At 65.3% G+C, this 23,582-nt stretch overlaps 5 protein-coding genes across 30 annotated transcripts in view; 3 read left to right on the plus strand and 2 right to left on the minus strand.

The window, feature by feature from the left end:
* Positions 1-3,384, plus strand: part of ASPSCR1 (ASPSCR1 tether for SLC2A4, UBX domain containing) — a 41,336-nt gene extending 37,952 nt beyond the window's left edge. For 6 of the 11 annotated variants that reach the window (XM_063599497.1, XM_063599500.1, XM_063599501.1 and 3 more), the window contains 4 exons: positions 2,259-2,310; positions 2,582-2,651; positions 2,721-2,913; positions 3,089-3,384. In XM_063599497.1, coding sequence (XP_063455567.1) covers positions 2,259-2,310; positions 2,582-2,651; positions 2,721-2,913; positions 3,089-3,328 — 555 coding nt within the window. In that variant the 3' untranslated portion in view covers positions 3,329-3,384. Of the gene's footprint in view, positions 1-2,258; positions 2,311-2,581; positions 2,914-3,088 lie in introns of all 11 variants that reach the window. The other 5 variants (XR_008621579.2, XM_055100908.2, XM_055100909.2 and 2 more) reach the window with 2 other exon arrangements.
* A 1,087-nt stretch (positions 3,385-4,471) lies between these two features.
* Positions 4,472-8,716, minus strand: CENPX (centromere protein X). Of its 9 annotated transcripts, none has more exons than XM_034943169.3 (5): positions 8,598-8,716; positions 5,624-5,681; positions 5,413-5,466; positions 5,077-5,150; positions 4,472-4,988 (listed from the first exon to the last, which is right to left on the minus strand). In XM_034943169.3, exons 1-5 carry the CDS (start codon positions 8,631-8,633, stop codon positions 4,974-4,976), a joined length of 237 nt encoding a protein of 78 aa, XP_034799060.1. In that variant the 5' UTR covers positions 8,634-8,716; the 3' UTR covers positions 4,472-4,973. The 9 variants fall into 9 exon arrangements, with proteins under 9 accessions (XP_034799060.1, XP_063454885.1, XP_003831141.1 ...); XM_063598815.1 differs by having other exon boundaries at positions 5,062-5,150; positions 5,282-5,466; positions 8,598-8,712; XM_003831093.6 differs by having other exon boundaries at positions 5,062-5,150; positions 5,282-5,466; positions 5,630-5,681; positions 8,598-8,711.
* Positions 8,717-9,051: 335 nt separating this feature from the next.
* On the plus strand, positions 9,052-16,929 carry LRRC45 (leucine rich repeat containing 45). 2 transcript variants are annotated; one of them, XM_003831095.5, is made up of 17 exons: positions 9,052-9,636; positions 10,051-10,112; positions 10,466-10,536; positions 10,774-10,952; positions 11,154-11,282; positions 12,673-12,785; positions 13,163-13,221; positions 13,451-13,528; positions 13,788-13,923; positions 14,011-14,088; positions 14,174-14,285; positions 14,390-14,460; positions 14,871-14,963; positions 15,321-15,413; positions 15,843-16,016; positions 16,097-16,244; positions 16,387-16,929. In XM_003831095.5, exons 1-17 carry the CDS (start codon positions 9,417-9,419, stop codon positions 16,581-16,583), a joined length of 2,013 nt encoding a protein of 670 aa, XP_003831143.2. In that variant the 5' UTR covers positions 9,052-9,416; the 3' UTR covers positions 16,584-16,929. The 2 variants fall into 2 exon arrangements, with proteins under 2 accessions (XP_003831143.2, XP_034799058.1); XM_034943167.2 differs by lacking the exon at positions 11,154-11,282.
* Positions 16,930-17,401: 472 nt separating this feature from the next.
* On the plus strand, positions 17,402-20,270 carry RAC3 (Rac family small GTPase 3). Of its 2 annotated transcripts, none has more exons than XM_034943176.4 (6): positions 17,402-17,568; positions 18,159-18,230; positions 18,481-18,598; positions 18,717-18,779; positions 19,203-19,366; positions 19,462-20,270. In XM_034943176.4, the coding sequence occupies exons 1-6, from the start codon at positions 17,534-17,536 to the stop codon at positions 19,520-19,522; spliced, it is 513 nt and encodes a 170-aa protein (XP_034799067.1). In that variant the 5' UTR covers positions 17,402-17,533; the 3' UTR covers positions 19,523-20,270. The 2 variants fall into 2 exon arrangements, with proteins under 2 accessions (XP_034799067.1, XP_034799066.1); XM_034943175.4 differs by having other exon boundaries at positions 17,414-17,568; positions 19,203-19,362; positions 19,462-19,968.
* A 530-nt stretch (positions 20,271-20,800) lies between these two features.
* DCXR (dicarbonyl and L-xylulose reductase) lies at positions 20,801-23,448 on the minus strand. Of its 6 annotated transcripts, none has more exons than XR_008621600.2 (9): positions 23,337-23,448; positions 23,156-23,253; positions 22,548-22,702; positions 22,410-22,452; positions 22,233-22,332; positions 22,073-22,137; positions 21,880-21,997; positions 21,050-21,256; positions 20,801-20,934 (listed from the first exon to the last, which is right to left on the minus strand). XR_008621600.2 is itself a non-coding variant. In XM_034943172.4 (9 exons), exons 1-8 carry the CDS (start codon positions 23,386-23,388, stop codon positions 21,067-21,069), a joined length of 738 nt encoding a protein of 245 aa, XP_034799063.1. In that variant the 5' UTR covers positions 23,389-23,448; the 3' UTR covers positions 20,801-20,934; positions 21,050-21,066. The 6 variants fall into 6 exon arrangements, 5 of the variants coding, with proteins under 5 accessions (XP_034799063.1, XP_034799062.1, XP_063454888.1 ...); XM_034943172.4 differs by having other exon boundaries at positions 21,050-21,173; XM_034943171.4 differs by having other exon boundaries at positions 20,801-21,173.
* Positions 23,449-23,582: the final 134 nt, after the last annotated feature.

The raw sequence follows: 23,582 nt of genomic DNA on the forward strand, positions 1-23,582 counted from the left end.
CGTCCTTCCTTTCCACCCAGGACAGCCCTGTCCTGCACTGCCGTGTCGCCCACTGCCAGGGCCTCTCTGGGACCAACAGGCCCCCTTCCTTCCACCCACCAGGCCCTACCCCACCTGGACCCTCTGAAATGTTCCTCGTTGACAAATGGTCTTGCAGAAGGCAGGATGGCTCCTGCAGCCCCAACTCCCGCTCTGTGGGTGGATGCCCCATCTCTCCCTGCCCAGGCACCGTGGTGCCACCTCCCTCCCAGACACCATGATGCTGCCTCCCTCCCGGGCTCTGTGGTGCCATCTCCCTGCCCAGGCACGGTGGTGCCGCCTCCCTCCCAGGCGCCGTGGTGCCGCCTCCCTCCCGGGCGTCTTGAGCTGCAAGGGCTCCTCTCTTGGCTTCGTTCCCCGGAGGGTGGTGCTGTTCTCGTTGGAGGGGGCGGCCAGGCGCTGGGCCACGTGTGCATGCAGCCCCTACAGAGTTGCTGCCCCGTGGGGGTTGACGTGGGCCTCCTTTTGGAAGCTCTTCCTGGCAACACTGAGTGGGGCAAGGGGTTGGCAGCAGAGAGGAGGCTGGATTTGGGGCCCCAGTGTCCTGGGCGGCAGCTAGGGAGGGGCCGGCTCCAGGCCCTCAGGCTGTGTCAGGGCAGGGCGGGCACCCCCACTTCTCCCTGTCAGCCGAGGGAGCCAGGCAGGGGCAGCCTGAGACATCCTGGGACAGTGCTGGTGGGGAGAGGCCCCTCAGCCTGTGCCTCCCTCAAAGGCCCTTCCCAGGCCCTGCTCTGGCTGGGGAGACGGTGTGACCCACCTTCCCTTTCCAGCCCCAGCTTGGTGACCGGGGGGACGGTGTGACCCACCTTCCCTTTCCAGCCCCAGCTTGGTGACCGGGTAGCTCCATTCACCCTGGGTCCCTCGCTGAAATGGTGCCTGGGACCAGAGCAGAGAACACCCTTGCCAGTGGTAGGAGATGGAGGCGACGTGGACTCTGGGAGGCTTCTTTTTTGGGGTCCATCCAGAGGCCGAGCCTCTCCAAGCACTGGTCAGCCTTCATGCCACCCAGTCTGCCGACCCTCCTCTCCACCATCCCCTCGTCCGAGCAGTGGCGATCCCTCCCGTGTCAAGGCTGGGCACAAGCACGTGGGGACAGGCCGGGTAGGCTGCCTGGCTCAGTGCTCCCTGCACAGAGGCGCAGACAGAGAGCCCAGGTGCCCCAGGCCCGGCTGCCAAGCCTACTTCCCTCTCCTGGTGTTCCCGAGTCCTGCCCGCCCCTTTCTGCGCGTCCCGTGGGGCAGTGCTGGTTGAGGGTCCTGGCCTGTGGGGGCTATGATGAGAACCAGGTGCCTCTCTGCATCGGTGGCCTCTGAGGGAGCCCTCTCGCCCGGCAGCAGGTGGGATGCAGATGGGGCTGGCCAGGCCTCCTGTGCCTACAGCAGCCTCTGGGCAGTGTCCCCTGGGCTTCTGTGAGCAGCCGCAGCCTGGGTGTGAATCTTGGAGGCCCGCTGGTGGCGGAGCATGCTCTCCATCTGGGAGAGGCTGAGCCACGGCGGCTCCTGGCGCTGTCCTCCCCGTGCCCCCTTCCTGGCTCCCCAGCTTCCGGCGCCTCTCCAGGGCCACTCGGGCAGCCCCTGCCCACCCCACAGGCCCTTCTCTGCTCACAAGGCTTTGATCCCAGGCGGCACAATTGGGTTTTCAAAGCATTCACGGCCCTTGTTTGTGTCCCTGGGCCCCCGGCTGGAGGCTGAGGTTTCGGCGTTCCTGGGCCTGGCCTTTGAAGCTTCCTCTTATTAATCTTTTAACATCCCCCAGCCCCACCCCCACCCCCAGCCTGTGGCCCTGAGCAGCCTGGAGCCGGGAGGGGGAATCTGGAGCTGGGAGGGAGATACCCCAGCCTGGCAGCTGCACCCCTCCACGGTGGTTCCGGCGCATCCGCCAGGACCCGCCACGCCTGGCCCCACCTTCCTCGGGTGCAGAGGCCAGAGGAGGGAGGACTGTGATGCTGCATGGCTTGAGGACCCTCGAGGCCCCAGCCTTCAGCTGGCTTGGGGCTTGGGGTGGTCCCATGGAGGGCGCTGGTCCCAGGACGCCCTGGCCTTGCTTACAGGGGTAGGGCTGGTGTCAGGCAGGAAGCTGGGCGATGGGCTCATGGGGGCCGGGCAGGCAGAGCCTGCCTGAGGGTGGAGCTGGGGCCTGGCCCTGGGGGTGTGGCTGCCTTCACAGCAGGGGGGTGCTCTGCCCACACCCGGCCCCTGAGCCCCCCGCCCTCCCTGCAGGCGAACCTCTTCCCGGCCGCTCTGGTGCACTTCGGAGCCGAGGAGCCGGCAGGTGAGTGTCAGTGGTTGGGGCCAGTGTCGGAGTCCAGCCAGCCTGTCCCTGGACCTCAGAGCCAGCTGCCCGGGAGGGCGTTCGGTCTGGGGCCTCCTTTGGGTCTGAGAGGGAGATCTGCGGCCCCCAGTAACCACCTCCCCGAGAGAGGACTGGGACAGCCACCTGCTGGCCACCCCCTCCCAGAGCTGAGTGCTGGTGGGCAGATGCTGGGTAGATGGTGAGTGGGCCCCTCCTCAGAGGCTCAGGGTGAGCTTGGGCCTCCCTGCAGGTGTCTACCTGGAGCCTGGCCTGCTGGAGCATGCCATCTCCCCATCTGCGGCCGACGTGCTGGTGGCCAGGTAAGTGCCGGTGGATCTGGGGGCACCTCCCGTGGCGGCACTCACCACTCTGTCTTCGCCTCCCCACAGGTACATGTCCAGGGCCGCCGGGTCCCCTTCCCCATTGCCAGCCCCTGACCCTGCACCTAAGTCTGAGCCAGCTGCTGAGGAGGGGGCGCTGGTCCCCCCTGAGCCCATCCCAGGGACGGCCCAGCCCGTGAAGAGGAGCCTGGGCAAGGTGCCCAAGTGGCTGAAGCTGCCGGGTACTGCGGCTGGGTGGAAGGTGGGGTGCTGTGGCCGGGTGGAGGGCGGGGGTCCGGGTGCCGTGGCAGGGTCAGTGGGCCGGGGGGCTAGGTGCTGTGGCCGGCAGGGCCGAGTGCTTCAGCCGGGCTGGTGGGCGGGTGGCCGGGTGGTGAGAGCCCGGGGTGTGTGGTCACCCTGGTGTGTCTGCACTACAGCCAGCAAGAGGTGAGAGCTGCCAGCCTGAGGTGCCCACTCCGCCAGCCACAGGACCACCTCCTCTGCCAGCAGGAATAAAGACTTGTGCATCCCTCAACGCCTTCCTGTCGTGCTTCCTCCAGAAAAGGGCCCCCGTCCTCTGCCCTGGCTCAGCTGGACCGCAGTGTCCAGGCCTGAGAGCCTGGTGGACCATGGTGTGGGCCCCTGAGGAGCCTGGTGGACCGTGGTGTGCATCCTGAACCCGTGTGGGTCTCCTCTTCGTTTTTAACCTAACAGTTATTTACACTTCCTCCAAGGAGAACAGAAGTGCTTGAGGAAAGTCTTTTGGGGGAAATTACCTGCAACCCAGGAGCCAAGCCCCGGGCCAGGAGCTGGGGGAGGAGCTAGTAGGTCACCCCACATCCGTAGGGCAAGGCCTGGCCTCAGGCCTCCTGCTGCCCCCGAGCGGGCTATAGTGCTGGGTTCTGGCCCTGGTCCACCCTGCAGCCAGCCTCCCCAGCAAGTCTGATGACTTCCACAGGCTCCCAGGGCTTTCAAACTGACCTACTGAGGTGGGCGGGGAAGGGGTGGATCCCAGCAGCCCTGCCTGCCCGGGGCCACTGGGGCTACATCGAGGATGAAGAGGCTTTCCTCAAAGTTGTCTTCGGGCACCAGGGCAGGAGAGAGGCTGGGTCGCCTCCGATGGTTCCCACGGGGCAGCTTTTGTGCCTCCCACCCTGGGGCCTGACTCCTACCCTTTCCCCTCCCTGCGCGGGGCTCCAGGATGGCGCTCAGCTGAGAGCCCCTGGGGTGCTTCCAGTCCTGGGCTCTGACGAGAGAGAATGTGAGGTGGGCTGGAGGGGAAGTGGTCCAAGGCCCTGCCCGCTTCCCAAGCGTTGGCACAAGTGGGGCTTATGCCAGAGGCCCCTGAGAGTCAGAGGGCAGCCAGACCTGGGCGGGGCATCCAGACAGGTCCCACTGCCCTGCGTCTCCAAGGGTGGGCAGGGGGCGTGGCCCGAGGGGGCTGACCTGCACCTCTCTGGCACTGCTTGGGAAAAGAGGAGGCCCTTTCATCATTTCAGCAGGCCCTTGGGCCAGGGTCCCTCTCACCCTGTGCATCCTGGTCCTGCCTGTGACCACAGGAACATTCGTGGAAGCCACTGCCCACTGGTGGCAGCCCCCGTGGCTGCCCCGACCCCTGGGGTAGGAATAACATTTCCCAGGCGGGTGGCCACATGTACGCGGTCCGGGCTCCACAGCGCCTGGGGGTGGGGCCGCACACATGCTGTTTGTTAGTGCGTCCTCCTGGCGCTTTGCTTTCTTACCAGGAGTGGAAGGGCACACACGGGGAGTGCAGCTTTGAAGCAGTTTGACTTTGGTGATTAATGGCAAGAAGGCCAAGCTGGGAGAGACAGTTTTGATTTATTGATGTTGCTTTGTGAGAACAAATTTATAGCCTGGGGAAGCATCTTCCAAGGGGAATATCGCATGGCTGGAAAGGTCACACGCCAGCTTTGATGTCGGGTGGCAGGAATGTGGGCAGGAGGCAGCGCAGCCAGCTGCTGTTTGTCAAACACACAGGCTACCTGCTGGCCAGGTCTTTCCCAGCACCTGCCTGTAGGACCCCGGGTGGCATGCACACTATTGTCCCAGGGAGGAGAGGCAGGGACTCCCCAGGTGCTGCCCCTTCCCACACCAGTGTCCCCACTGGACACTCCAAGGCCCGCAGTGCACTGCAGTCCTGCCCCTTCTGCACAGGCTGGAGACTCCCAGAGATCTTGTTTGAATCAACTCCAAATCCTTCAGGTCCTTCCCTGCCTGTTATCAGAGGCCGCTGGAAACACAAAGCCTGCTTCTGTGGACCAGGGGCTCCTCTGGGGGTGGCCTCAGCCACGGCTGAGATCCCTAGAAGTCCAGGAGCTGTGGGGGAGAGAAGCACTTAGGGCCAGCCAGCCGGGCACCCCCACTTGCGCCCCGACCCACGCTCACGCACCAGCTGCGGAAGCACCTTCTCCAGCTGGTCCACGTCCACACGGAGCGCGTCTTCTGCCTGGGCCTGCCGCACGCCGCGGACTGCTGCTTCTGCGGTGAGAAACACGAGAGGTGGGGGATGCTGGGGGGATCTTAAACCCGAGCCCAGTGAGGGCCTCAGCCTGGGCCGGTGCCCCCCCCCCAAACACCCACGGGCAGCCCCCAGAACCAGGCCACAGCACCTGACAAACAGGCTCAGGAGACCCAAGTTTAGGCCCTTGTGGGAAACGGGAAAACACGTCTTGGTTTTCCCGCTGGAAAAACGCAAAATTCCGGATGCTGTGCCCGGAGGGAGCGTGGGCCCTGGGCTCACCCACAACGAAGACCTTCAGCAACTCCACCACGAGCTGCAGCGCGTCCCCGCTCACTGCAAGGCAGGGGAAGGTTATGCAGGACCCTCACCCACCGCTCTGGCTGGGTGCTCCAGACATAACCCCACCCTCCCGAGGCCTTGGCCCTGCAGAGTTGCAGGAAAGGGTCCCTGAGGACAGATACGGGGACCCACCTCCCGCCCGCACCCCCACCTGCACCTTTGGTCTTGTCATCCTTGAAGTGCAGGTGCAGCAGCCTGCTCACCAGCTCCTAGAGGGGAGGGGGGTGTCAGCACCAGGCCCCGCCCTCCCCCCCGCACCCCCCAGGGTGGTGACCATTCTGGTGACAGTGGCTGTGACTTCTGGCTGGAGACGCCCTCTGTGCTTGGGCTTCTCCCAGGGCAGGGGACAAGGGCCAGCCTAGTGCTTTGGGTGGCAGAAGCTGAAGCAGATGTGTGGGCAGCTCCACTAGGGGGCGCCAGGGCCCTGCGCAGGGTCTGTGCTGGGAGCCTCCCTACAGCGTGAGTGGTCGCAGACACGGGAGCAGGCCCCGCTGCTGGGGCTCCAGGGAGAGTGGAGAAAGGCCTCGTCGAGTCCGGCCTAATCTTGCACTCCCATCCCCGGCAGAGGGCCATGGCTCTGCTCTCCTTGTGGGGAGGCAGGGAAGGCAGAGCCTGGGTTCGGTCTGGAGGCTGGAGGTGGCTGCTCTGCAGGTGGGCTGGCCTGAGGGAGTGCCACCAGTAGGGCCTTCCTTGTGCCAACTCTGTTCTGGGTGCTGGGTCAGCTCCGCCGGTCTTGCCCTGGTGCTCATGAGCCTGCAGGAGGTGCTGGTGTCCTGGGAGCGCAGAGCAGGGCTGCGCCAGCGTGGTCTGAAGGCTGGAGTGAGGGGTGGGCCAGACGCTGAGGGCCCAGGGCCTGATGAGCTCTCTGTGTCTCCATGGCAGGAAACTGGGAGTCCTCTCTAGGTTTTTGTGGAAAGCAGCACTGGCGTTGGAAAGGACCACTCTGGCTGCCATGCCCGGGGTCGGGGGAAGGGAGGGGGCTGCAGAGCCAGGGCCTTTCTGCCTTTCTGATGGACGGAGGACGGGGACAAGGGAGGAGTCTACGCCAAGACCCCAAAAGGACGGCACTGCTCTGAGGAGATGGGGGGCCGTGGGCAAGTGCATTTTGGAGCTAGGACACAGGAGATCAGTTTGGGATGCGTTGTGTGTGAACACAGGAGTGGCGGGTGGCAGCTGCAGTGGTGGCGGCCGAGACTCAGGAGGGCAGCCCTGGGTGGCTGGTGGAGCCACGAGACTCAGTGAGGCGGCCCAGGCCAGGCACCGGCCCACAGCGGCCGGGAAAGGAGCCAGCACGGAGAGTCCAGGACTGGGGGTGGGGGCAGTCGGCACCCAGGAGCCCAGAAACAGGCACTAAAAGGGCAGGTGGGTGAACTACCAGCCAGGCCACCAGCATCAGCCACAGGGAGGTCACAGCACCTCACCCAGAGCAGTCCAGCAGGTGACAAGCAGAGCATGGACGGGTGAAGCCCTAAGATGCAGGTGGTGAAGAATGTTCCCCAGCAGCGGGCAGCAGGGTCCAGCATCCCGGCTTGTCCAGCATCCCGGCTCGTCCTGAGCCCTTGCTGTTCCCTAGCCAGGGTCCCAGTCACCACCCGCATGAGCCCAGTGCCACCTGCTGGTCTTTCCAGCTGCTTACTGCCAGCAGTACCAGAAAGGCACCAGAAAAGGTAGAGAAGGCACTATCTCCCCACCTGCTCCGGGACCCCCAACACTGCTGCCCCAGGCCTTGGAAGGAAGACCACGCCAGAGAGTGGCGGATGCCAGGGCTGCCTCGACAATCCAAGGGGCTTCCTCGTACATTGGCAGTGGCCTCGGAAGGCAGGCCCAGCACTGGGGCGGTTGTGGGGGGTGCCTAGGACACAGCCAGCTTTGCCCCATGACGTGGGCGCCACGCCAGGGCTACAGGCCCCCCACTCCCCGTCATCCTCACGCTCATTCTCTGCAATGACCACAACTCCAGCTCTGGCCAGAGCCCTTAGGTCTCTAGTTGGCAGGTGGGCTTGATAGAACACATGACCTCCTGGGGTGTGTACCCAGTGCCCCGTCTCCGGCAGTGGCCTTTCGGCTACTTTAACCTGGTGTTCTCACAACCACCCAGTGAGGTGGCCCAAGCCTCAGTGACTTTCTCTTTCTGAATTCTGGCAAGAATCTTCAGCAACTCCACCACCAGAGTTCCCCACACCGACACCCCCCGCCCCCCACGCCTGCTGCCTTGGGTGATAAAGAAGGACCTGATGCATGAGAAACAGAATTCTCCCTGCTTCTACAGGGCTGAAGTCCTCCCTCCAGGATGGGTTCACAAGGGCCTGAGACCCTCCCTTCCCAGGCCACAGAGGCCCACGAGGCCCTGCTGACATCGAGGAAGCTCGGTGCCCCAACCTTCAGGTAGAGCAGTAGAAAGGTTCAGAAACCACTCTGCCTGCACCGATGGGGTCCTCTGCACATGGTACCCCCAGAGAGCTCCACTTCCAGGAACAGGGAAGAGCAGGGCACGCCCTCCAGCCTGGGCGGATCCTGGCTCAGACGGCCTAGGTCTGACCCTAGCCCTGCTGAGTCACTTAACGCCCCCGTGCCTCAGTTTCTCCACTGGCAGGTGGGGTTAATCCATGTCAAGTGTGTGTAACGTGGAGCACCGAAGAAACCACGCGTTCCTAGCCCAGTGCTGGCGCCCACCGGGGAGCAAACAAAAGGGAAACCACTGTGCCTGGCGGCTGGGGTAGGTCCTGCCGGCTCCTCGGGCTGGACGATCTCACTGTCCCCGTCCTGGGGCCTGATCTCCCCTTAACAAAAGACCCCAGGCTCAGGGCGCAGGGCGGCGGCCCAGCTCCTCCTCTCTCTTCGCCGGCTTGGACTCCGCCGTGACGGCGCCCACCCCTGCCTGTTTCTGCAGACCCTCTCCACCTTCCCGCAGCCCCGGCTGCTCCACGCCGCCTCCTACCAGCTGCGAGACACCAGCCCAGGAGGGCGCGGGGCGCGCGGCCCGGCCGGAGATGGAGTCCGAGAACGGGCCCAACCTCAAAGGCACAGGGGGCGGCGCGGGGGCTGGCGTCTGGCCCTCACGGTGTCACGCGTGAGGTCGGGACGGAGCGTCCGCGCCTGCCTAGCCCCTGCCCGCCGGCCCTCACCTTCCGGAAGCCGGATCCAGCTCCGGCTCCCTCCATGACCGCAGCCTCAACGCGCGCCCACCGGAACCCCGCCCCGCGCCTCCAGCCAATGAGACCGGAGCGCGCCCCCGGAGCCCCGCCCCCGCGCCCCTAGCCAATGAGTCCGAAGCGCCTGCTCCCGGAGCCCCGCCCCCACGTCTCAGCCAATGAGCCCGGAGCGCGCCCTCCAGCAGCCCCTCCCTCACGTCCCTCAGCCAATGAACCTGGAACGCGCCCTCCCGGGGCACCACCCTCACGACCCTCAGCCAATGAGCCCGGAGCATGCCCTCCCGGGGCCCCACCCTCATTCCCCTAGCCAATGAACCTGCAGCGCGCTGCCCCCTCTCAGCTTGCGGCCCGAAAGGCGCGCCAGTTCCTTTGTTCTCATTGGCCCGCACCAAGCGCTGCCTGCGCAGAGCCTGCTAGGAGTTGTAGTTCCAGCGGCCTCTCCCGGCGCGCCTTGTTCTTCCTGGATACTGAGGCCCCGACGCGGCTGTCGCGAGGGCGGGGGTCGGGGCTGCAGGCGGGGCAGGGTTGGGTGGGGGCGCGCGACGCACCTGCCTGCTTCCTGCACGGGTGGTCCCCAAGCACTGCGGGGCCCCAGCCCAAAGCGGACCTTGACTACCGCCCAGCCCCGCGCTCCCAGGACCTCCCGCCCGCGGAGCCCACTCGGATTGCTCTTCGCCCGGGTCGGCGGAGGCCGCGTCTCCTGTACCCGGCGCTGGGACTGCTCCGCACCGCGCGGCTCCCTTTCAGCAGCTGCGGGAGCATGCGGAGGAGGCCCTGCCGGCCCCGCGGGTCATGGAGGAGTTCCGGCGCTCCTACAGCCGCCTGTGCAGGGAGAGTGGGGCCGAGCCCCAGGAGGCTGTCCTGCAGCAGCTGCACCAGCTTCCCAGGGGCCGGCTGGACCTGGCCACGCAAAGCCTGACGGTGGAGACCTGCAGGGCCCTGGGCAAGCTGCTGCCGAGGGAGACGCTGTGCACGGAGCTGGTCCTGAGTGACTGCATGCTCAGCGAGGAAGGTGGGCAGGCGCGGCGGGGTGGATCCCTCTGCTCCTTAGCTGCCCACACCATTGCCTCGGCAGCCCGAGGTCGCTTCCTCTCCAGGCTCTCCAATTTCTGTGCCGTAGTTAAAGCGAGCAGGGGCGCCCCTTCCTGCACCTGGGAGTAGAGGGCAGTTCCTCTGTATGACGGAGGAGAGGCCTTAACATTCGCGGTCTTACCTGGTTCCCCGCCTGCTGAGCCGGCTTGGTGCCTGGCAGGGGCTGCAGGTGTTTCAAACATGACTTCACAACGAGACTCTTGGCCAGTGCCAACCCAGACCACCGGGACAGTTTTCCCTTCCTGGGTCTAGGGAGCTGCCCTGAAAAGGGGCCCACGGGGAGGGCCTTGGGGTCAGCAGGGGCAGAGAGTGACCGCCGGCCCCCCTTACACAGGGGCCACACTGCTGCTCCGAGGCCTGTGTGCCAACACCGTGCTGCGCTTTCTGGACTTAAAGGTGAGATACCTGCACTCTTGAGTGTCCGAGTGTGCCACCCAAGGGCAAGAGGAGAGGTGGAAGATGCCAGGTCTCGGGGGCCTGGGGTCTGGGCAGGTGGCTGGAAGCTGTCTGTGAGTCCCCAGGCCGTTCTCTGATGGCCTCCTGTGTGTGACCATCTCCAGAGCAAGAGTTCACATTGGCAAACAAGCCGGCCCTTGGAAGCCCCCTGAAGACAGGGAGCCCAGGAGCTGAGGAAGGCTGCAGGGTGCACCCCAGGCTTGTCCCCTGGCTGACCAAGGCCCTTGGGGCATGGGCGGGAATTCAGAGCCAGTCAGGGCACCAGAGTGACTACCGGCCTGTTTCTCTCCTAGGGCAACAACCTTCGGGCCGCAGGGGCCGAGGCTCTGGGAAAACTCCTCCAACAGAACAAGTCCATTCAGAGGTGGGTGGTGGTCCCGACCCCAGGCCCTGTCTCTGTGTGGTTGAGGATTGGCCCCAGAGCACATGCTTCTGCAGCCCAAGAGTTCCCCATTGCCAGGTGCCCATGTTTCACATACGTTGGCAGGGGTAGGCAGAGGCTCCGGCCCATCAGACCCCAAGCCCACACCCGTCCCCAAGCCCTGGACCCCACGGGCTAGGCAGTCCCCTAGGTGAACACTGGCTTCTGCCCCTCCTGCAGCCTCACGCTGGAGTGGAACAGCCTGGGCACGTGGGATGATGCCTTCGCCACCTTCTGCGGGGGCCTGGCGGCCAACGGCGCCCTGCAGCGGCTGGACCTCCGCAACAACCAGATCAGTCACAAGGGCGCGGAGGAACTGGCCCTAGCCCTGAAGGGCAACACCACCCTCCAGCAGCTGGGTGAGGCCTCCCAGGCGCCCTCAGGCTCCCTCATCCCTCTGAGGCTGCCTCTGCTCTGGGAAGTGAGGGACTAGGGGACTGGCCTGTGCTCCTGCTCTGTTGATGACCGCAAGGCAGTGCCTCCTAGGGAAGCACCCCAGCCAGGCCAGCTCCCCCTCTGCCAGGTGCATTCTGTCTGGTGACTACAAGGTTTCCTTCCAGACCTGCGCTGGAATAACGTTGGCCTCCTGGGGGGCCGGGCCCTCATGAACTGTCTCCCCAGCAATAGAACCCTGTGGAGACTGGACCTGGCTGGGAACAACATCCCTGGAGATGTCCTCAGAGCCGTGGGTACGGTGCAGGGCTGTGTGGAGCGACGCGTGAGCCTTTGACAGAGGCCTCTCCACCGAGGGTGGGGTGCCGGGCTCAGGATGGGAACTGATGAGGAGAGCAGCCTGAGAGCCCAGGGGAAGCAGGAAGGAGCGGAGGGGTCGTGGGGCACCTGTTTGGCACTTGAATGGCGTTCACCACACATGGGCACTGTCCGAGGCGCCCTGTGTACTTGCTGAGTTCTCAGGACCTGTGCAGTGGAGGGGTGCCCGTTTCACAGCTGGGGAAGCTGAGGCCGTGTGGCTCACAGCCCTGGCCTTGGTGGCTTTGCTGATGCTTCGGGTGGCCAGGCCTTGGCCTTGGCCAGGAAGGCTCCCTGGTCACCCTGAGTTTGTGGCCCTGCATGTGAGTCAGGTGAGGTGGGGCCCCCTGGCTTGTGCTGGCCTCCACACATTCCCTCCCACCAACAACCCCGAATCCTTGCAGCTGATGTCTCAGCCTTAGGCCCCAGTGCCCCAGACCCAGCTGGGGACTTTGCCAGGCCCCCCGTACTCCCTAATCCGCGCACAGCGGCAGCCTCTTCCAGCCCCTGTGCTGAGGGCTCACCCCTCCTGCTGGTTCTGCCTGGCCTCTGACTCCAGCTGCGCCGTCCCTGGCTTCGCCTCGGCACTGCCCTGGTTGTTGTCATCCCTCCTGACCTCTGCCCCCTCGCCACATGCTACCCAGATCTTTCCAGAACATGAGCTGGGCACAGCATTTGCCTCAGCATTGTGCAGTGCCCCTTGACCTTTGGGATGGTGGCCAGATGCCCCAGGATGGCCCTTGCCTTTTGCGGTGGAGCAGCTCCCACCACCTCTGCCCCACATGTGCACGCGCTCCCCAACACCAGGCGGCTCCTGCTCACAGCCCGAACCCCACGAAGCACTTCCACCCCCCATGCACTGAGGGGGCACCCCTGACTTGCCGGGTGAGATGCCGCCCCACATGGCATAGATTCCCAAGCAGCCAGCCGCTGGGTGCAGGGCTGGTGGCCACCAGCTACTCCTGAGGCTAAGCGGCCCCGGGGTGACACAGCTCCTTTGTGTGTGTGTGTGTGTGTGTGTGTGTGTGAGACTGAGTTTCACTCAGTCACCCAGGCTGGAGTGCAGTGGCGCAATCTCGGCTCACTGCAACCTCCACCTCCCGGGTTCAAGCGATTTTCCTGCCTCAGCCTCCCGAGTACCTGGGATTACAGGTGTGCGCTACCATGCCCAGCTACTTTTTTGTATTTTTAGTACAGATGGGGTTTCACCATGTTGGCCAGGCTGGTCTCGAACCCCTGACCTCAGGTGATCCACCCACCTCGACCTCCCAAAGTGCTGGGATTCCAGGCATGAGCCCCTGTGCCCAGCTGACACAGCTCCTTCTGCAGAGCAAGCCATGGGCCACAGCCAGGACCGACTCACCACTTTCCAGGAGAACCAAGCCCGCACTCAGGTCCTCAGCAAGGAGGTCCAGCACCTCCGGGAGGAGAAGTCCAAGCAGGTGAGGATGGCGCCTTCACTGACCTTGGAGCTGCTTATGGCTGGAGGGCCTGGCCACGTCCTTCCTCCCTCAGCCCCGCGGTCTGCCCACCTTCCCTTCCTCGGGGCCCTGGAGCCTCTCTGAGTGGCTGGTACCAGGAAGGAGGGGCGGCCTCCTGGTCTGATCTCCTGCAGGTGGACTTCCTTGGGGAGCTGGCGTCTGAGCCCTGAGGCCTCGCTCTGCAGGGGCCACCCTTCCTGTGAAGGAGACAGGGCACCGTGGGTGGAACCCTCCGCTGCCTTGCCGCATTGGTGGGCGCTGGCTCTCCTTCCCCCTGAGAAGGTCAGGTGGACAGGCTGCAGGTGCCCTGACAGGGCTGCGGCTGTCTCTGTCCCCAGTTCCTGGACTTGATGGAGACTATTGATAAGCAGCGAGAAGAGATGGCCAAGAGCAGCAGGTGAGCGGGCCCAGGGCAGGGGCAGGGTGAGGCTTCAGGGATCAGGTCCTGGCTCAGACTCAGATGGGACCAACCTGAGCCCACGAGTGAGGCCACGAGGAGGTGGCTGGAGGCTCAGTGCCCAGGCGACCGTAGATGCTTAAGGAACAGCAGCAGCTACCGAGGCCAGAGGGGTATGGGAGCGCTCTGGGGTTTGGGTTACTCTCTGCACCCTCCTCTCTGCCCACAGGGCGTCGGCAGCCCGTGTAGGGCAGCTTCAGGAAGCCCTGAATGAGAGGCACTCCATCATCAACGCTCTCAAGGCCAAGTAAGTGGGGGGTGGCCTCAGGATACTTCAGAGACGTGCCCACAGGGCAGAGGAAGGTGGTGTGAACCTGTGTGCAAGTCCTGTTTGCAAAGCAGAGGTGGGAAATGGTGAGGCTGGGGCAGTAACCCAGAAGCCTTCCTGGAGGAGGCGGGTGCTGGCTGGGGTTGACTAGGTGCCCAGCAACAGTGAAAGAAGCGAGGCCTTTGTAAGGTAAGTGAAACTCCAACCGGGGCGGGGGTGCTGCCCTTCCTTTCTGCAGGCTGCAGATGACAGAGGCCGCCCTGGCTCTGTCGGAGCAGAAGGCCCAGGACCTGGGGGGGCTCCTGGCCACAGCGGAGCAGGAGCAGCTGAGCCTGTCACAGAGGCAGGCCAAGGAGCTCAAGCTGGAGCAGCAGGTGGGTGGGCAGGGCTTGAGAAGGGTGGGCCAAGGGGTGTGTGGCGGCTTTGTGACCCTCACTACCCATACCCCGTTCCCCTCCCAGGAAGCTGCAGAGCGGGAGTCTAAACTCCTCAGAGACTTGTCTGCTGCCAATGAAAAGAACCTGCTTCTGCAAAACCAGGTAGCTGTGATGGATGGAGCCAGGGAGCCCAGGGTGGGCGCGGCAGGGCTGGGCTACAGCTTCCCTCCCTGGTGCCGGCTTTCAGGTAGACGAGTTGGAGCGGAAGTTCAGGTGTCAGCAGGAGCAGCTGTTCCAGACCAGGCAGGAGATGACCAGCATGTCAGCTGAGCTGAAGATGCGGGCCATCCAGGCCGAGGGTGGGCACGGGCAGGCCTGCTGTGGAGGGGCCTGGGGATGGGCACGGGGGGACGGGGCCCCCCAGGGGATGCTCACGCATGCTCTGCCCGCCCTGGGCTTCCAGAGCGCCTGGACATGGAGAAGAGAAGATGCAGACAGAGCCTGGAGGACTCAGAAAGCCTGCGCATCAAGGAGGTACCCTCTTTGTTGGCCTCTAACGCGCCTCAGTCTCTGGTCTTGATGTCACACAGGTGTCCCCAAAGCACACACCTGGTGGGAGCTTCCCTTGCCAACCTTGGGTCACTGGGTGGCCGTATTTTGCCAGCCTGATCGGATGTCAGACCCAGAACCTCCTATTGGGGGCGGCGGGGGGACCCCGGTGATGTCTGAGCCATAGTACAGGCTGCCGTTGAAGAGACACCAAGGCCCACTCGTTCAGGGTGTGCATGCTGCGGTAGTTTCCTGCTAGGCCATCTGAGGCAGTGCTTTCTCAGAATGAACAAGGTTCTCAAGAGACACCTGCCTTCCAGGGTGGGGAGTCCGTGAGGGGAAGATAGGGAGGCCCCGCTCTCCACTCTGGCCCCACAATCCCTGCCCCTGAGCAGGTGGAGCATATGACCCGTCACCTGGAGGAGAGTGAGAAGGCCATGCAGGAGCGGGTGCAGAGGCTGGAGGCGGCGCGGCTGTCCCTGGAGGAGGTGAGTGCCCGCCAGGCAGGGCCAAGCTCTGCCTTAGCCCTGGGCTGAACAAGGCAGGGGCCCCTGGTGTTCGCCGCCTCAGGACCAGAGACCTCTTCCTGTTCCCAGAGGCTCATAGGCCCCACCTTGGGGACCCACCCACCGGTGTGCCCAAGAAGCTAGAGGGACTTAGGTAGCATTCGGGCTTCCTTGGCCTTAGGAACCTTGCCCAGTGAGCTAGGTGGCAGAGCAGCTGCGTGGCCCTCAGGAGGCTGGCAGAGAGGAGCCCCCGTGGCTGGGGTTGGCTGGATGGGCCAGAGAGAGAAGGGCCCTGGGCCAGGGACAGGAGAACGGGCTGGCAGGTGGCCGTCTGTGCAGGAGCTGAGCCGAGTGAAAGCAGCGGCACTCAGCGAGCGTGGACAGGCTGAGGAGGAGCTGATCAAGGCCAAGAGCCAGGCCCGCCTGGAGGAGGTGAGCCACACATGTCCGCCACCCTCCAGGGGAGCCAGGCTGCCCGGCATTGCGGCCCGCATGCAGACTCCAGAGCTTCGGTCTGAGTGGGGAGGCGGGAGTGTGGTGTTGAGGTCAGGTGAGCACACCCTGGACACTGTTGGGTCCGCTTCAGCCTTGGATCAGGGCCTGAGACGGTGGAGAGGTTTGGCCCATCTCTGCGGCCTGTGACTACACGCATGGATGGATGGGAGGGGTGGTGTGACCGAAGAGGGAGGAGGAGAGCCCAGAGGGCATCTGGAGGAGGTGGCTGCCAGGGGAGCGGGTTCAGAGTCATAGTAAATAGAGCAGCCAGTCCTGCAGAGAGGTGGGGTCGTGCCCGTGCAGACATTCCCTCAGGTGAGCTCAGGCTGAGCCCCTCATGCTTCATGGCGGCCCCTGTGCTCACAGCAACAGCGCCTGGCTCACCTGGAGGACAAGCTGAGACTGCTGGCGCAGGCACGGGACGAGGCGCAGGGCGCTTGCCTACAGCAGAAGCAGGTGGTGGCCGAGGCCCAGACCCGGGTCAGCCAGCTGGGCCTGCAAGTTGAGGGCCTGCGGCGGCGCCTGGAAGAGCTGCAGCAGGTAGCCGGGGCTCCGGTGGGGGTCCCCGGGCGTGCTAGCCCCCAACCCTCGCCTCACTCCCCAGCCTTCGTGCCTGGCAGGAGCTGAGCCTCAAGGACCAGGAAAGGGTGGCCGAGGTGAGCAGGGTGCGCGTGGAGCTGCAGGAGCAGAACGGCCGGCTGCAGGCGGAGCTGGCGGCTCAGGAGGCGCTGAGGGAGAAGGCGGCGGCCCTGGAACGCCAGCTGAAAGGTGAGCCAGACCCTTGTCCTCCCGCCGCCCACTGGTGGGACGTGAGGCCAGCCAGAGAGCGGGGCTGGCCAGGTCTCCCGTGCTGAGGCCGTGCCACGGGGCGCTGGGGCTGCGTCCGCTCACTGCGCTCCTTGCCCTGCAGTGATGGCGAGCGGCCACCGAGAGGCGCTGCTGGACAGGGAGAGCGAGAACGCGTCTCTCCGGGAGAAGCTGCGGCTCCGGGAGGCGGAGATCGCCCGCATCCGGGACGAGGAGGCCCAGAGGGCGAGCTTCCTGCAGAACGCCGTCCTGGCTTACGTGCAGGCGTCCCCCGTGAGGACCCTGAGCCCCCCAAAGTGAGACAGGCCGGGAGGACCCGGGCGCAGTAGGAGTGCATCGGGCGGCGCCCGAGATGGACCAGGGGCTGCGTCCCGCCCGCGCCGCCTCTTTGAGACCCGGGTCGTCTGTTCCACGCGGCGGTTGCGGCGACTGTTGGTGGTGTCGCGGCTGCGGGGGAACCCCGTGGGAGGCGCCTGGGAAGGGCTCCCTACCGGCCCCTTCTTCCCGGTCGACGCCACGTGGGAGCACACCGGGAAGGGGTCCCGCGGGCGCGTCTCCCCCTCGCCTTTTGCGATGTCACCGTGAACGCTGCGGCCGCCTGCGCGCGGCGGGGTTTGGAAATACAGCGCGTTTGTACTTTGTGATACATTCTGGCCCCGCCTCTCCCTCCAAACGCGCGACCGTCCGTGCCTCTCTCCAAACGCGCGGCCCTCTGCCCCCAGCCCTGCAGGGAGGGCCTGCCGGGGTGCGGCTGTTCGCCCCTCCTCGCCGCTGCCTTGAAGGGACGGGAGGGCCGCGGGGGCTGTCCGTCTGGGGGTTCGGGCGGCTGCAGACCCCGGAGTTCCCAGCTGGCTCCCGGCGGCAGGGGGCGGATCCCCGAGAAAGCGCAGCGCGCGGAGCCCTCCCCGCCGGGTCCAGGTCGCTGGGCTCTCCGGCCTGCGCTGCGCCCCGAGGGACCCGCAGGAGACCCCCGGGCCGGGGTCGCGCTGGAGGCGGGGGCGCCGCAGCTTGCTCAGCTCTGCCCGGGTTCGGGCGGCCCCGCCCCGCCAGCCGCGCGGCCGGGCGCCCCCCGCCCGCCCCCGCCCCCCGCCCCCCGCCGGCCGCGCTCGGCTGTCTCCGCGCCCGGCGCTCGGCGGCGCTCGGCTGTCTCCGGCCGATCGCTCGGCGCTCGGGTCCGCGGCCGCTGCGGCGCCGGGCATTTCTCCGCAGCTCGGCTCGCGGCCGCGCCCGCCGCCGCCCGGCCCGCGCCCATGCAGGCCATCAAGTGCGTGGTGGTCGGCGACGGGTGAGTGCGCGGCCCGGAGGCCGCTTGGCTGGGCTGGGCGGGAGGGGGGCTCGGGGGCTCGGGGCGCAGCCGGGGCGGGGCGGGGGTGGTGCCCGGGTCCTCGCGCGGCGGCCCCGCCGTACCCCGCCCGAGCCGCGTGCGCCCCGGGGTCGAGGAGGGCGGGGTGGGGCGGGGCGGGGTCCGCGAGCCTCCAGCTCGGGCCCACCTGATGCTGCCCGGCTCCCGCTTGGGCTGGCTGCGGGCGAGGCGGGGCCGCCGCCCTGTCCTCCCAGTGGGTGGGGCCAGGCCTCTCACCTGGGCTGAACCCTCAGCCGGCCCCACTCTCTCCTGCCGCCACCCTCGGAGTCGGGGCCTCTGCCTGGGGCCCCAGTGTGGGGCGCCCTGCGCCCTTATTCACCACCCCAGCCCCCGGAGCCCGGCCTGCCCAGGTCGTCCTCCAGCCTTAGGTCGCCACGGATCTGGTGGGCTGGGTCCCCCTCTCGACCCCAGACGTCCCTAACTCGCCTCTGGCTCCGGGAGAGGGGGCTGCCCTTGCTGGGCAGAGGGTCCGAGGCCGGGCCCGGGAGCCACGTGGCTTGCCCTGTCCGCAGCGCCGTGGGGAAGACATGCTTGCTGATCAGCTACACGACCAACGCCTTCCCCGGAGAGTACATCCCCACCGTGTGAGTGTGGGGGCTTCCCGGGAGAGCACAGGCCTTCCGTGTGAGTGTGGCATGGGGGGGACACGGGCAGGGTCTCCTCTGGGCTTCCACGTCGGCTCAGGTGGCCCTGTCTCTGGGCTTCCCGGCTGGAGCCGAGGTGCTGGCCAGAGTTCTAGTTCTGTGCAGACTTGTGAACCCCAAGACACAGGCCAGCAGGGCTGGGGGTTTCTGGGACCCCTCCCAAGCCCTGACTGCCCTCACTGCTCTGCAGTTTTGACAACTACTCTGCCAACGTGATGGTGGACGGGAAACCAGTCAACTTGGGGCTGTGGGACACAGCGGGTCAGGAGGACTACGATCGGCTGCGGCCACTCTCCTACCCCCAAACTGTACGTGACAATGGGGCCAGCCCCGGGAGCTGGGTGGGTCCCTGAGGTCCGGACGAGGGAGGGAGCAGGGCCCTGGGGAGCCCCTGACCACTCCACCAGGTCCCACCTTTTTCCCAAGGACGTCTTTCTGATCTGCTTCTCCCTGGTGAGCCCGGCCTCCTTCGAGAACGTTCGTGCCAAGGTAGGGCAAGGCTGGGGGCCCCTGTGGGGAGAGGGCTAGCCCCAGTACCTGCCCCGACAAGTTGTCCTTTAGAGGCAATTGTGATACGGTTCTGCCTGGGGTAGGCGCATGGAGTGGGATCTGAAGATGACCATGGGGGCTGATGGGGTGCCGTGGTGGTGGTCACAGCTCTCAGAACGGAGGGGTTCTCTGGCTGCTGGGGATGGGCCTTGACTAGGAGGCCCTGGGAGGTCTCCAGGTTCCCTGGCTGCGTGTTTGTTCCTGGTATCTCCCCACCAAATCCGCCCCTGGTCACCCCTTGAAGGAAGAAGAGCCAAGTGTAGCTCTGGAACAGTGGGGAAAGTCCCTGAGGGCCGTGACTTGCTCAGGTGGGGCTGGGGTAGCCGACTCCGGGCCTAGGGATCAGAGCGTCTGTCCCTGCAGTGGTACCCGGAGGTGCGGCACCACTGCCCCCACACGCCCATCCTCCTGGTGGGCACCAAGCTGGACCTCCGCGACGACAAGGACACCATTGAGCGGCTGCGGGACAAGAAGCTGGCGCCCATCACCTACCCACAGGGCCTGGCCATGGCCCGGGAGATCGGTGGGTAGGCGCTGGCGGCCTGCAGGGGAGGGGCGGGGAGGCGCAGTAAGGGCCTCCCTGTACCCCACCCTCACTGTCTCCCCTCCTCACTGCCGCTAGGCTCTGTGAAATACCTGGAGTGCTCAGCCCTGACCCAGCGGGGCCTGAAGACAGTGTTTGACGAGGCAATCCGCGCGGTGCTCTGCCCGCCCCCAGTGAAGAAGCCGGGGAAGAAGTGCACCGTCTTCTAGAGCCCTGGCCCACCCGAGCCTGAGGGCTGGCAGGGAGCAGCCCTGGACGTGTCCGCTGTTGTGTTGAGGCGTGTGGTGTCCCTGAGTCAGCTGTGGGGAGCGGTGGGGGTGGGCAGGGGGGAAGCATGGGGATGAGGCTGGGTGGCAGGATCCTGTCCTCTCTGCCGCCTCATTCTGGGGTGTGGCTCCAGCCTTCCCTGGCCCCCGCCGGAGGCCGGGAGGGAGCAGGGTCTCCCTCAGGGCTGCAGGGGCAGGTGCAGGGAAGCCCCAGGATGGGCTTCCCTGGAGGGGGAGGGTGGGGGGGAGTTCTGTTCCTTGTGCCTCGAGGTGGGGCAGCCCCTTCTTATTTTATACAATAAACATTCTCCACCTACACCTCTTGCCTCTCACTACCTGCCCTTCTGCCCTGGGGCGGTTTGCTCCTAATTCCCCCACGTGATGGTGCAGAGTGGGTCCATCACACCCCAGCCACTCCTCGCCCCAGCTGCACTTCAGAGCTGAGTTCCCAAAGGCAGCACCAAGCTTCCTCCACCCTACCCCAGGGGAAGAGGGGCCTGCTGAGCTGCTCAGCCCCCAAAGGAGCAGACCCAGATCAAAGCAATAGCTAGTGCATTGAGCCCTAGGGATGATTATTTGGCTGTGTACAAGGCCTCCCTCAGGCTGATTTGCGCCTCTGGGAGGGCACATGTCGGGGAGGGGCGGGGAGAGGCGGGCCGGTTCTCAGGCAGCGCCTGTTGTGCTGACCGGGACGGTCTGAAAAGAGGCTGAAGCAGGTCAGGCCTCTCTGAGCCTCATGGGAGCCAAGGCAGCCTCCCCCCATCCCTCAGCTCCTCTGGCTGGCACTGGGAGTAAGGGCAATCCAGGCAGAGGGGCAGGGTGGAGGAGGGCGCGGGGGTTGGGGTGTGGTGTGGAGAGTGAAGAGAGCAGTGACCCAGCACAGTCCGCTGACGCTGAAGCCAGAAACAGTGGGCCCGGAGCCATGGTCCCGGGACTGGAGTCACTCGGGATTGGAGGGTGCCATCAGGTCCTGGGATTGGAGTCACTCGGGATTGGAGGGTGCCATGAGGTTCTGGGATTGGAGTCACTCGGGATTGGAGGGTGCCATGAGGGCCACTGTCTGCTTCCGCCTTGTGCTGTGTGGGGGCAGCTCCTACTGGCTCAGGAAAGCCGACTGCTGAATTCTCAACAATTTTGCTAGCCAGTTGTTAACGATCATTAACAATTAAATTATAGAAGCTTACAATTTGTGTTATTAAAAGCAAAATCAGCAAACGTCACTTCCTAGTTATTTCTGCATACACGACTGTTTTCTCTGCCCCTCGGTTATGTACATCTGTGGGACCTATGGACACAAACACCACGTAACAGGGTGCTGAGGGCATCTTCTCCAGCTCCACGTTAAATGACATCTAACTGGTAGCTTGAAATCAGCTGTGGTGGGAGGAGGCTTGACTTACGGTTACTTGTCTAGACTTCAGATGATAAAATGCGGATTAGACTTCAGGGTGCTGTGTCTGTGCTCATGACATCGTGAATAGCACAAGTTGAGGAAAGGCTCTTCTAGTTTCCGAAAACCATCATCTGATTCAACAAAGTGGCTCAGATCACCAACGAAGTGGAGAAGCTTGATGTCCTCCTTGTTTCCCTTTTGTCTTACTCATTAGCTTGAAGGAAGAGGAGCCAACTGTGCACTCACAGAGGGGGTGATCAACACTTACATGCACACACCGTCTCACCCCAGAGGTTCTGGACAGGCCCGAAGGCCAACCTTGCTGAAATTCACCACCCTCTTTGGGAGCTGACCTTTCACCACCTCCCATCTCCCTGACAGAGAACTGGCCAGGCCTGAAAACCTCAGGAGTGGGAGCCACGCTCCCCCTTGGATTGGAATGTGAATGTCATGGGTCTCTGCCCGCATTCCACACCTGGCCCCAAGCCCCCAGCTACCTGCTGGCAGCCTAGGAATAGCACATAGTCTGGGCAGCAGAATCAGGTTTATTGGAGGGATTGGGGGTAGGATGAGCACGGCATGGGGTTTGAGGTGTGTGGAGGGAGCTCAGCAGGCCCAGAAGCCCCCTTCCACCGGCAAAGTGGAGCCCGTGGTCATGCCACTTCGGTCACTCAGCAGAAAGAGGATGGCGTCCACCACGTGCTCTACCTCTGTGGGCAGGGCGGGCGTCAGGGGCATAGAGGAAGGAGGCTGCCGCCCATCTTTCCCTCCCACCCCTACCCAGGGCACGCACAGGGACTGCTGGCACCACGCTGGCTGGGCTCCCACCTGACTCACCAGCAAACTTGCCAAGTGGGATTCGGTCCAGCATAGTCTTGGCCTTGTGGGGGTCACTCCAGGCGGCCTGGCCCATGGGCGTCATCACCACTGTGGGGTTTACTGCATTCACTCGGATCTACACCGGGACAGCTGGGGTCAGCAGGGCAAGTGGGGTGCCCTAGGTTGGGGGAGGTACCCCAGCCCTGCTCACCTTGTGGGGCCCGAGCTCTAGGGCCATCACCTTGGTCAGCATGTCCAGGGCACCCTTGGTGGAGCCTATGAAGAGGAACCGAAGCTGGCTGGGGCTGGGGCCGGTGATGAGGGCGAGGCTGTGGCGGGGGTGGGGCTGAGGGCGCAGCTGGGGCACTCACAGTAGACGCTATGGTTAGTTACTGCCCGCTGGGAGCCCTGGCTGGAGACATTCACGATGGCCCCTGGGACTCCCCGGGCTATTAAGCCCCTGGCCACAATCTGGAATTGCAGCGAGACCGTGAGGCAGAGCTGGCATCACTCACGAGAATTCCCGTCCAGCCCACAGGGCAGCTCACCTGTGACACCTGGATGACCGCACGCAGGTTCACCTCAAAGGATCTAGAGGCCGAGGGACAGACCCTGGTCAGAGATTAGGGCTGCTGTGTCCTCCAGGACAGCCCCTCCCTGAGGTTCCTCCGCCCTCACAGGCTCACCTGTCAAAGGCCTCCTTGGTGACCTCCAGGAAGGGCTGCAGCAGGGCGACAGCGGCGTTGTTCACCAGCAGGTCCACGGGGCCCACGCTGCCCAGCGCCCGCTCGGTGGCCTCCCAGTCACCCAGGTCCACGCACACGGGTTCTATCCCCGGGCACTGTGTGTATCAGGGGGCAGTTACCAGAGGCTCCGTGCCCAGCAAGCGGCACAGCTGGGGACTGGGGCAGGTGACCTTTCAGCCGGACAAGTAAAGGAGTTAGGAGTTCCGAAGGTGTCGGGACTGTGGGGCCAGCAGCCGGGCGCTACCTCCGGCCGGTTCACTTCCTCCCTGCGCCCGAGCGACTCCTGCCCGGGGCCTGCTTCGCAGCCATTTCGGCCTCTTTCTGAGCCGGGGGGGCCCCGGCGGCTCTGCCGACCACCCGGCCGCCCACGCAGGCCACCAGCCCCGAGAGAGGGTGCGAGGGCGCCCAGGCCGCGGTGAGAAGCGCAGCGCCCGCGAGGGGCGGCGGAGTCGCGCACAGAGGTACCGCCCCCGCTCGCTGGCGCCCCCGCTCGCTGGCGCCCCCTCCCGGCTCGCCGCCTCGCAGCGCTGGGACCCGGCGGGGCCTACCTCGCGGACAAGGCTGTCAAGATCCGCCTGAGTCCGGCTCACAGCCACCACCCGCGCGCCCGTCGCGTGCAGCGCCTGGACCGTGCCGCGCCCTATACCTGCCGGGAGCGGGCTCAGTGAGGGCGTCCCCTGCCCGCCTCTGCCCGCCGCCGGCCTTTGCCCACCTTTCCCCGCCGCCCACCTTTGCCTGCCCCGGTGACCAGCACCCGGCGGCCCGCGAGGCCCAGCTCCATGTCGGCACAGTCTCCGCCCTCCGCACTGGGGCTGCGGAACTTGAAGCTCCGGCCACGGTGGGCGGGGCGCGGCGGGGCCAATGGCAGGGCGGCCTTCAGATAGGCGGCGGGGACATTCAAATAGCTGCTCCCCGCTGCAGTGATTGGCCGAAAGGAGTGGGCGCGCCGGGGCGGGGCGGGGTCTCCGCTGCCTC

The sequence above is a fragment of the Pan paniscus genome, chromosome 19, assembly GCF_029289425.2.
Source record: "Pan paniscus chromosome 19, NHGRI_mPanPan1-v2.0_pri, whole genome shotgun sequence".
Lineage (NCBI taxonomy): Eukaryota > Metazoa > Chordata > Mammalia > Primates > Hominidae > Pan > Pan paniscus.

What these genes read in the sequence shown, in the direction of transcription:
- CENPX (XM_063598815.1), bottom strand. Translation starts at nt 8,633, where the DNA reads ATGGAGGGAGCCGGAGCTGGATCCGGCTTCCGGAAG. An exon ending in TGACAAGACCAAAGGTGCAG is followed by an intron (nt 5,467 to 5,623) that starts GTGGGGGTGCGG and finishes CCTGCCTTGCAG; the next exon opens with TGAGCGGGGACGCGCTGCAG. An exon ending in CTCCTGAGCCTGTTTGTCAG is followed by an intron (nt 5,151 to 5,281) that starts GTGCTGTGGCCT and finishes TTCTCACCGCAG; the next exon opens with AAGCAGCAGTCCGCGGCGTG.
- LRRC45 (XM_003831095.5), top strand. Translation starts at nt 9,417, where the DNA reads ATGGAGGAGTTCCGGCGCTCCTACAGCCGCCTGTGCAGGGAGAGTGGG. An exon ending in CACCACCCTCCAGCAGCTGG is followed by an intron (nt 10,953 to 11,153) that starts GTGAGGCCTCCC and finishes GTTTCCTTCCAG; the next exon opens with ACCTGCGCTGGAATAACGTT. An exon ending in GCCTGGAAGAGCTGCAGCAG is followed by an intron (nt 16,017 to 16,096) that starts GTAGCCGGGGCT and finishes CGTGCCTGGCAG; the next exon opens with GAGCTGAGCCTCAAGGACCA.
- RAC3 (XM_034943175.4), top strand. Translation starts at nt 17,534, where the DNA reads ATGCAGGCCATCAAGTGCGTGGTGGTCGGCGACGG. An exon ending in TCGAGAACGTTCGTGCCAAG is followed by an intron (nt 18,780 to 19,202) that starts GTAGGGCAAGGC and finishes CTGTCCCTGCAG; the next exon opens with TGGTACCCGGAGGTGCGGCA. An exon ending in GGCCATGGCCCGGGAGATCG is followed by an intron (nt 19,363 to 19,461) that starts GTGGGTAGGCGC and finishes CACTGCCGCTAG; the next exon opens with GCTCTGTGAAATACCTGGAG.
- DCXR (XM_034943172.4), bottom strand. Translation starts at nt 23,388, where the DNA reads ATGGAGCTGGGCCTCGCGGGCCGCCGGGTGCTGGTCACCGGGGCAGGC. An exon ending in CGGTCATCCAGGTGTCACAG is followed by an intron (nt 22,333 to 22,409) that starts GTGAGCTGCCCT and finishes CTGCAATTCCAG; the next exon opens with ATTGTGGCCAGGGGCTTAAT. An exon ending in CCCACTTGGCAAGTTTGCTG is followed by an intron (nt 21,174 to 21,879) that starts GTGAGTCAGGTG and finishes TTGTTGAATCAG; the next exon opens with ATGATGGTTTTCGGAAACTA.